This window comes from Neltuma alba, unplaced genomic scaffold, assembly GCF_004799145.2.
Source record: "Neltuma alba isolate B1F8T4 unplaced genomic scaffold, ASM479914v2 tig00012407_pilon, whole genome shotgun sequence".
In the NCBI taxonomy this organism is placed as follows: domain Eukaryota; kingdom Viridiplantae; phylum Streptophyta; class Magnoliopsida; order Fabales; family Fabaceae; genus Neltuma; species Neltuma alba.
The window spans coordinates 413,380-422,390 of NW_021636899.1; the positions used below are offsets into that span (position 1 = coordinate 413,380).

The 9,011-nt window shown below is 34.3% G+C and overlaps 1 protein-coding gene across 1 annotated transcript; it reads right to left on the reverse strand.

Moving 5' to 3' along the window:
- Positions 1 to 2,559: 2,559 nt before the first annotated feature.
- LOC114726820 (glutamate--glyoxylate aminotransferase 2-like) lies at positions 2,560 to 8,606 on the reverse strand. The gene is made up of 14 exons (XM_028913533.1): positions 8,475 to 8,606; positions 6,767 to 6,961; positions 6,608 to 6,673; positions 6,339 to 6,456; positions 5,580 to 5,661; positions 5,374 to 5,461; positions 5,120 to 5,278; positions 4,572 to 4,745; positions 4,351 to 4,486; positions 4,001 to 4,062; positions 3,829 to 3,893; positions 3,603 to 3,694; positions 3,169 to 3,325; positions 2,560 to 2,759 (listed from the first exon to the last, which is right to left on the reverse strand). The coding sequence occupies exons 2-14, from the start codon at positions 6,881 to 6,883 to the stop codon at positions 2,630 to 2,632; spliced, it is 1,446 nt and encodes a 481-aa protein (XP_028769366.1). The 5' UTR covers positions 6,884 to 6,961; positions 8,475 to 8,606; the 3' UTR covers positions 2,560 to 2,629.
- Between the last annotated feature and the right edge of the window lie 405 nt (positions 8,607 to 9,011).

Below are 9,011 nucleotides of genomic sequence, written 5' to 3' on the forward strand. Positions count from 1 at the left end.
AAAGTTATCAAATTTTAAGATGGAGTTAATAACGTTTGAGGTCTTCCTTGATTATAATAAATATTTTAAAAATGACTTATAAATAAGATTAGTAGAGTACATTAAATGTCTAAAATTGTATTAATTTCTTTCAAACATCTCTCTTTATTATTCGGTCAAAAAAAAAAAACATCTCTCTTTATTACATTAATTTTCGAATCGTTATTGTTATCGACATTGAAGTGACACCAATTTTAAAAAATAACCAATCATATTTTGGAAATTAAAATTAAAATTTCTTCAATTTTTTTTTACTGGACATAGGTATTTTTCTATCAAAAACAATCTTATTGCTTAGTATTGTTAGGTATTAAATAAGGTTATCTCTCTTAGCGAGGCTTTGAACATTGGTCCGCTACAAGGGAAATTTCTTGAAAATTAATCAATTAGAATGTAGACCTCCTCATAGATTTAAGTTTTCCAAATAAATTAAGTAGTCCACGTTAAACAAAGTAAGGATTAAGTTTAAAAAATTAGTTAAGTTAGTTATGTGTAATAAATATGCGTTTTTTCTCTAAAATATTTTGTTAATCATGTGTATTCATTGGAACTATCGTTTGATGAAACATTTAATATGTGCAATTACTACAATAACTCTTTTTGAGAGAATGAATAAATATAAGAGACAAAATAGACTGTGGTCTTATATTTATGACCAAATTGAATGTCTAATTAGCTTTTATATTAAGAAGAGTATAAGATAGTTTACATTTTGTACCAAACATTATTATATTTTACAGTGTGTTATATTTAGAATAAGAAGAAGTATTAATCTTTAAACTGATCTTGTCTTATTGAAGATTGGCTAATAGTTAGTGAATATCACATTGTTATTGTCGTTTTCTTTGTAATTAGGGTCTCACATTTCTAAGCGCATTATTGACGCTATTGTATATTTTACTTTAATCTATGATGAGATTCTTGTTTGGAGGATATAATTGGAGACATATTTTTATTATTATTATTTTTTTATGCATTTTAAGCTGGAATATTCTCGTGAACTTAACAGCACCCCCAATGTTTTAAACGCAAAACATATTCAAGAAAACCTTTTACTGGTTTCAGACTTTGGAGCACTTTTCAATTTATTCCAATCCAATCGTTCAACTTTAATTTAAAGTGTAATTAAGCCTACCAACCACAAGTAGTCACAATTTTTTTTTTTTTTAATAACACATTCACAACTTTGAAGAGAAGAACAATCCGGGGACCTATCTTACATTGTTTGTTTTTATAAGACGTTCACATGGTTGGAATCTTTCTTCAATCTCCTTAACCCCTTAGGCTATCTATTTGATCTTTTAGTAATTCTTCAAGGTCTTGTCCTTTACACCAAATGACGTATTCCATGACACGAGCAAAGAATTAATAATTACATTATCTAAAATATCATCAGTCCTAATTCCTAAAAGCCATAACCTGTGTACACTGTTTTAACTGGATTTGAATATTGTGACTTTTTAAAGATATGCATCAAACATGCCTAATGTTTGTTTACACTTTATAATTGATTTCAGTCCTTTATAGTTTATTCTTAATGTTTATTTACAGATATTTATTACTCTTCTTTTTATCTGTTGCATGTATCAGAGTCATACAAGAAATGGATGAGAGGATAAGAACACCTATAGTTGACACAAAACTTTTCTTTAAGGATAAACTTGTATCAATATTTTGAGTTTTTATTTGTTTAACTCAGTTTCAAATCTTTTGTTTTTTTTTAAGGATAGACTTGTATCAATATTTTGAGCTTTTATTTGTTTAACTTAGTTTCAAATCTTTTGTTTTTTTTGTTTTTGGAACTAAAAAGACAGGTACTATTAGCCTGAGAGATCATAAGTGGGATTGAACCCACAACTTTTCATTAAGAGAGAAGCATCAATGTCACTAGACTACATAGCTTTTGACACCTAGCTTCAAATTCTAGATACAAATATAAAAATAAATCCTAAAATACAAGTTCTTTTTTTTTTTTTGGTTGATGGTATAGTACTTTTGATCAAGTTAAGAGAAGAAATTAACTCTAAACTTAAGTTATAAAGAAAAATCTTGAAGTTGAAGAGTAAAATATAATAAACGCATTATAATTTTGACAAGGCTTGTTGTTTGTTGTTTTTAATGAAAAGCTCTCTGACATTGAGTCATATAAAAGAGGAACGAAAAAACCTTAAACCTAGGCTTAGCATGCAAGTCTAAATATAATATGATGCCGTAGTCCGATGGTGGTTCATGAACCACTATAAACTCATCTATCATCTCGCAGCCGTAGGCTTAAATAGCTAGCAAGTTCGTACGAATTTATTTCTCTAAAACTGTCATCTTAGGTGACGGTCCTATCCCTTTTTATCAACAGAATTTAAGAATGGGAATTTTCATTTTCAAACAACTGTTTAGTTTAGCCACACCATTAATGTAAGAACTTACTGCTAGAGAGGCCAGATTCGGCTGGGTGATGTAGAAGACAAAGTATAGTAAGAGAATCATTGTCATCAGATAAAAGATTGCCTTATGCAGAGGAGGTTACGTTTAAAAAGTGTATGAAATAAAAAGCTTAGGGATATTATACAAACTTTGAGAATGATATGCTTTATTACATCCTCGAATAACCTCTGTGGTCTTCATACTGCTCCATGAACTCATCATTGAACTTCTTGAAACTAGACATAATGGCAGGCATCTCTTCCTCCGCTGGTAAAATTGTAGTCCTCAGATGGAAGACCCTGCAAGTTAAGTAGCTTCATTAGAAACAGAACAACAGTGGAATCTTTTTTCTCGTCCATAAAGGCTTGTTTTAGAAGTATAAAACTTATTGCTGAATCTACAGAGACTTATTGCAGGAGATTTCACCATGTATGACGGTGGAGGACTAATCATGAGCCAATTTCTTAGCTGACAGCTAAATTACATTTTCATTGTATAAAAAAAGTAGGCAAACAAGAGATATGAATGTTGATCAAGTGTTTAATGTAGTCTATGCAGAAGCCCTTTAGTTTTGAGGCATGGATGGAAAAAAAAAAAACACAATCTAAAGCATACATGGTGAGTGGTAGGGATTACTATCTAGATCACTTCGTAATATAAGGAAACATTTTAGTTCAACTCAAGTTTACTAGAGGAAAATATATATACCCTTCTTTCTGTCCGAATCCTGAACCGGGAACAGTAGATATGCCGGTGGCTTCCAGAAGCTTGAGACAGTAGAATACGTCGGGAACCTTTCCAACTTGTTTTGCAGCCTCTATTGCTCTAGGTGGCAATCTTATTTGAGGGAATGAATACATGGCACCTGAACCAAAAAAAAAAAAAAAGTATTCATCTATGTATTAGCTTACCAGGCCCAAAAAAAGGGCAGAATTATTGTAAGGTCTCAGAGAAGGATGATAATTATTAAAAAGTCCCAATAACAAGTAAACATTTGAAACATCATGTCATTTCTTACACTGCAACTTATTATTACAAGCTATTTAGTTGTTATAGGACTTGATAGTACTTATCTTCATTCCTTGAGATCTTATAACAATTCTCCCAAAAAAAGTATACACTCATTTGCATACAGTCCATACCTTCTGTGAAATTACAAACAACATTTCTGCAGCTGTTGAATCCATCAGTCATCAACCTTGCTCTTCTCCTCAGTGAATCAAGTATTCCCTTGCTGCATATTTGGGTAAAAATTGTCAGTTCACAGCCTCAAGAGGTCTTTATGCCATATGACTCTGCTTCCCATGTTCATATATATATATATATGAAAACATTGAGTTTACCAACTTAGTCTAACCATATATTTACCTTTCCCTAACAAATTGGTCATAAGAAATGTCACCAGGTCTGGGCGGGTTGACCATTAACCCCATCTGCAGAACAAAGTGGAGATTGAAGGAAAGAAATGGGAGGGAAAATGTGAACAAATACTGAGTCCATAATAAAAAATCATAACATTAAGGATTCAGCTCCAACTCACAAATATCTGTGCTGGAACATTTGGACTGAGTGACACAGATGCAACTTTATAAATCTGATCTACTGTCTGTAGAAAAATGGAGAATCAAGGGTAAAAGTATCAGCAGGGTAGATACATCATAAACTGAAGGTAAAGCCTTACATAAAAGATGGAAGGTCACTAAAGAGTCAATTAGGGGTATCCTGGCTCTGAAATGTTCTAAATGCCAGCCTAGTCCTTTTAGGGCCGTGGGTAGACCATATGAGTTTGGCCATAAGGCCTAGTCTTGTGGGCTAATTCATAATTCATTTCAAGTTTTAAGATGGATAATAAAGTTGAAATTCAGCAATAAATAAGAGGTGTTAAAAGACAAACCTCAGGAGGAATATTGGTCATTTCAAAATATCCACCCCGCTGTCCACATTCCCCCCAGTATCCCTTAGACACTGTGTGAAAAGAGATTAGCTGGAGTTCCCTGCTCATAGGTGGCCCCATATCCATCAAAACCTGCTTGTGTTAAATGAATGTTTAGTATTTGCTCAATTTAACGTCAGTGGCAAAACATCAGGTTAGCTAGCATAACACAGTATACCTTTTTAGAACTAACGAAAGGTCGTTCATCCTGATATATATTCTGCTGGTAAACCTCATCTCCAAGCAGGACTAAATTTTCTTGGTAACAAAATTGTACAATCTCCCTTAGATTAGCTTCACTAAGGCATTGACCAGTTGGATTTCCAGGATTTATGATCACCATTGCCCTTACCTGATCAAATTTCAGTTCTTACCAAGTTTAATAGTACGATAAGGCATTACATAAAAGGACAGGAAGAGATTTGATAAATCAGAAGCGCTTGAACTTAAGTGTTGAATCTTTAAATCATGCAATGCAATAGACTAGATCATCAATAGACTGAAAAAAGTCACAAGAAACAATTAAGACATTTTAGGATTGCATTTGAACAGATAATTCAATGCAAGTTTAGTGTCTTATTCGCTGCCTTCTCTGGTGATGAAACAACCAGCCAAGTCAATTCTGATTGTCATTTTAAGAAGTAACAAGGAAATCAGATTAGGAAACAAATGACTCTCACTATGAGAAGTTTCATAGGTTTCATATTGAAAAGCGTGAACACATACAGTTATTCCTTTATAGCGAGCCTGTGAAACTGCCTGACGAAGTTCATTAACATCAAGACCCCAGTTAGCTGTCTCTTCAAGAAAGTATGGAACAAGAGAACCGCCAAGGAGAGCAATTGTTGCAGAGTAGAGTGGGTACTGAGGGACAGGAACCAAAACCTGGCAAAGAAAGTGTAGGAAAATACTTTTAAATGGCAATGTGTATACAGAAAACATCAAAACAGACGTGCTAAGAAATAGACTATCTGCATTACCCCATCCCCTTGACCTCGGATGATGGTATTTAGGATCTGCATTACACCTTTGCTGGCACCATCAGTGAGATATATAAGCTCTGGATCGCTGTCAATTGAGCAAGAAGTAATTAATCCATTTACCTAACAAATAGCAAACTAGACTTGAGAACACCTAAAAAGTATAAAGTGGAAAAAGAAATGGAGCTAGCATGGAGTATAATTACCTAGGATAACCATCACGCCTTTGAATGAACTCTGCAACTTCCTTCCTTACTCCTGGAATGCCTCGGGAGTCACTGTAAGCACCTAAAATATACAATAGGTTCTCCAGTTTGTTAGTGGAAGGTTTCATGTTAAAAACAAAATTCCCAACATATGAACCTATTAAGAGGGATTGAGAGAAACTCAATGGTATTGGTAATTAAGTCTTTCAATTTAAGGCAAGAACTTGTTCGACTATGAAATTCCCCTTATTCTGCTAGTGGAACACAATTTCTGAATCAATTTCTTTTACAGCTTAACTAAAAATTGATCTATGGTCCTTGGCCAAGGAAAATGAAGGAAACTTGACAGGAAAAATTGGACAGATAAATATAAATGCCATATTGGATCTTTAAAAATAGGGTCACACTTTTACTAGAATAAAAAAATAACTTGAATCTATGCTCAGCACATAATGTTCATGCTGCACTATCTTTGTGAATAAAATTCTCCAGGATCTTATTTGGAAAATTGCTTTTAACCTATGAGGATTTTCCATTTTTAAGAAGTTGAAAAAAAGCCAGTTTTCTGTGTGTCACAACTGTACTCCAGAATTTTTTTCACATGGGATTGTGTACAACTGAAACATTGATAACTTCATAAAAGAAATGTAGATTTCTATGTAAAACTTTCAAAGAGAAACAGATTGTATACGACTCTATCATGTTATTTTGAATACAAAGTTAGCCAGAAAATATTGAACAGCACTTAAAAAACAATACCTAGACCTCCCGCAGTCATTGAGAGATAATGTTTAGCTCTTGCAATTGCATCTGCAGGGAACAGCAATCCAACATTTGGATCATCTAGTAAAAATGGAGCCTGGCACAGAGCAACAACCTGCAACAGAAAAATTACTTCGGTTCACCATAGTCAACAAATACCAAAGTTCAACATTCTATAATTATGTAAGGAGTATGTTTAGTTCTTGATAGTAAGAAAACTACAAGATAGCAGTTGAAGGCAGAAAACGTGTTATGAACAGACAGACCTGACGAGGAAAGGTCAGAGGTCTCTGTCCGAGAGCATGCGGGTTGCCGACATTAGTGAATATAATCTGCCAAAACAATTAAAATAAAACATCAGTTTATATCCATTAAGATCATTTCATTCAAAAGCACAAGTTTTCTCAAGAATTTAACACTCTAACCTTCTTCCCTTCTTTCTGAAGCTCAGATGCTCGAAGGTATAATTCACCTCTAACAGCATATTGAGCCCTCTTCACATTTTCATTTATAGACTCATAGTCTAAGGGTCTTGGAGGCATGGTGAAGCAGAAGACTTCTTGCAGATGTCACTAGATAAGAAGCCAAAAACTTGGCCACAAATAAAGTCCCTTGCCAACCTGATTGATTTAAAGAGAATGGGTGAAAAAGGTAAAGCAGAAAAGAGCCCTCAGATAAAATATTTTTTTAACGTGTAAAATATTTTAATTCAGGAACATGTTAGCTGCAGAACTCAAACTAATTGGTGAAGTAAACATAGGAATGCAAGACACAGTTTCATGACTAGACTTTCACTGAATTTTGTTCTCCTTTCAAATCATAACATCATCAAAGATCAAATTTTGTTATATCTGAAATCGAATAGTATATTCACTACTCCTCCGGTCCTTATTATAAGACCCAATTTGACTTTTTATTTGGTCCTAATTATAAGACCCAATCCATTTTCTCTCTTATATTTATGCATTTTTTCCAATATAATCCTTCTAATAATGATAGTTTTAGCCAATATACTTAATTAGCAAGGATATTTTAGGAATAACAACACTTATTTATTATAAATAACCAACTTAACTTACTTCCTTAATCTCCTCAAATAAGTCAATTGGGTCTTATAATTAGGACCGGAGGAGTATAATGGAAGAAATGTAACTGCGACAAATTAACAATAACATAGAAATTATATGACTATCTGAGAGAGAAAAAAGCTGGCTCATGAAGTTGGAAAGAACTAGGTTTATACAAGTTTGCATTAAAGTTCTACACTGTAAACATGGGACTCAAGCCCCATATTTGGAACTGGGTCATGACATTTCTTCATGCCCTCTAACTTGTACGTCTCATTCGCTCAAGAATCAAGAGAGGGAAAAAAGAACGAGGATGAAAGGTAGTGCAAAGCTTTGTTACCTAGATGAACAGACACGTGAAAAAAGTGTGTCTATATTCAAAACATGTAGGGCTTTCAAGTTGGACACCACACACACATATTCGACATTTTAGATCCCAAACACACTTCATCATGTTGTTGCAACCATGTTAGTGTTGTATCCGCTACCTATATTGGTATCGACGTTTCCCTGCCATTGATATGAACTTCTGGAGAGTTGCACCACAAAAGCTACCATAGAGAACCCAAATTTCATTTAAGACTTGTTAGAATCCCATAAGTCAAGTCCCATATAGTCCCCGTCACTTCCATATAAGAATCGTTAGAACCCCAAAGATTGCAGAAGCAAATCCAATTAGATCAGAAGCCCGTATAATTACAAACCTATATTCCCAAGATAAACACGGAGAAGGTAGCTTTTTACAAGTTGATAATCTAGAACAGATGAACTCATCAAATTCTCACTTTTCAGATTGACCCTATAACACAACGACTGTACATGGCTTCGATGACATGATTACATAATCATAAAAACGAGAATATTCAGTACACAACGATACACGTCGAAGAAAATCGAAGTCAACTCAGAGCAGAGTACAGCCACTTCAAACCAGAATTATGAACGAACCCTTCAAGTTTAAGAGAACAAAACACAAACCCAGTTCAAAGAAAAGGCAAAAAGGTTTGCTTTTTAGCTTTCTCACAACAAATGTATTTCACATAACTAAAGCAATAGAAAATGTTACCTGTGAGGTTGGCTTCGAGCCGCTTGTAATGTCCAGCAAGAAACCCAACACAGTAGTATAGAGCGTTATGCGTGTCTGACGGAATATAGACTTTTCCTATTTGTATAATGGGAAAAAGGAACGTTTTTTTTAAAATGGGAGTGGCAGTAAGCGAACAAAATGGCAGAAGCAGAACCACTGAATGATTTGAATGGATTATTGGAGTCTCTAAATCAAAATCGAAGGGATAATGCTGGAGCAAGAAATGTGGCCCAAAGCCTCCTGAGAGATAACAGAGCCCTGGCCTTAAGAGAAGTCGCTGCTCGACAAATATTGATGTCACTTTCTCTCTGAGAGGAGTGGCTCCTATTTATTTATCAGATTCTCCTCTTTGCGCACAAACCAACTGTGGCTTAGCTTTTCTTCTCCATTTTAACTTTTAACCTCCCTCGCTCAGGGTCGTGGTCGTGGAATGAAATTATTCACGTTCTCATAGAGAGATGAGGGATGGAGCTGATGACGGACAAAATAGAAACTGAGTGAAATTTATAACTCTTC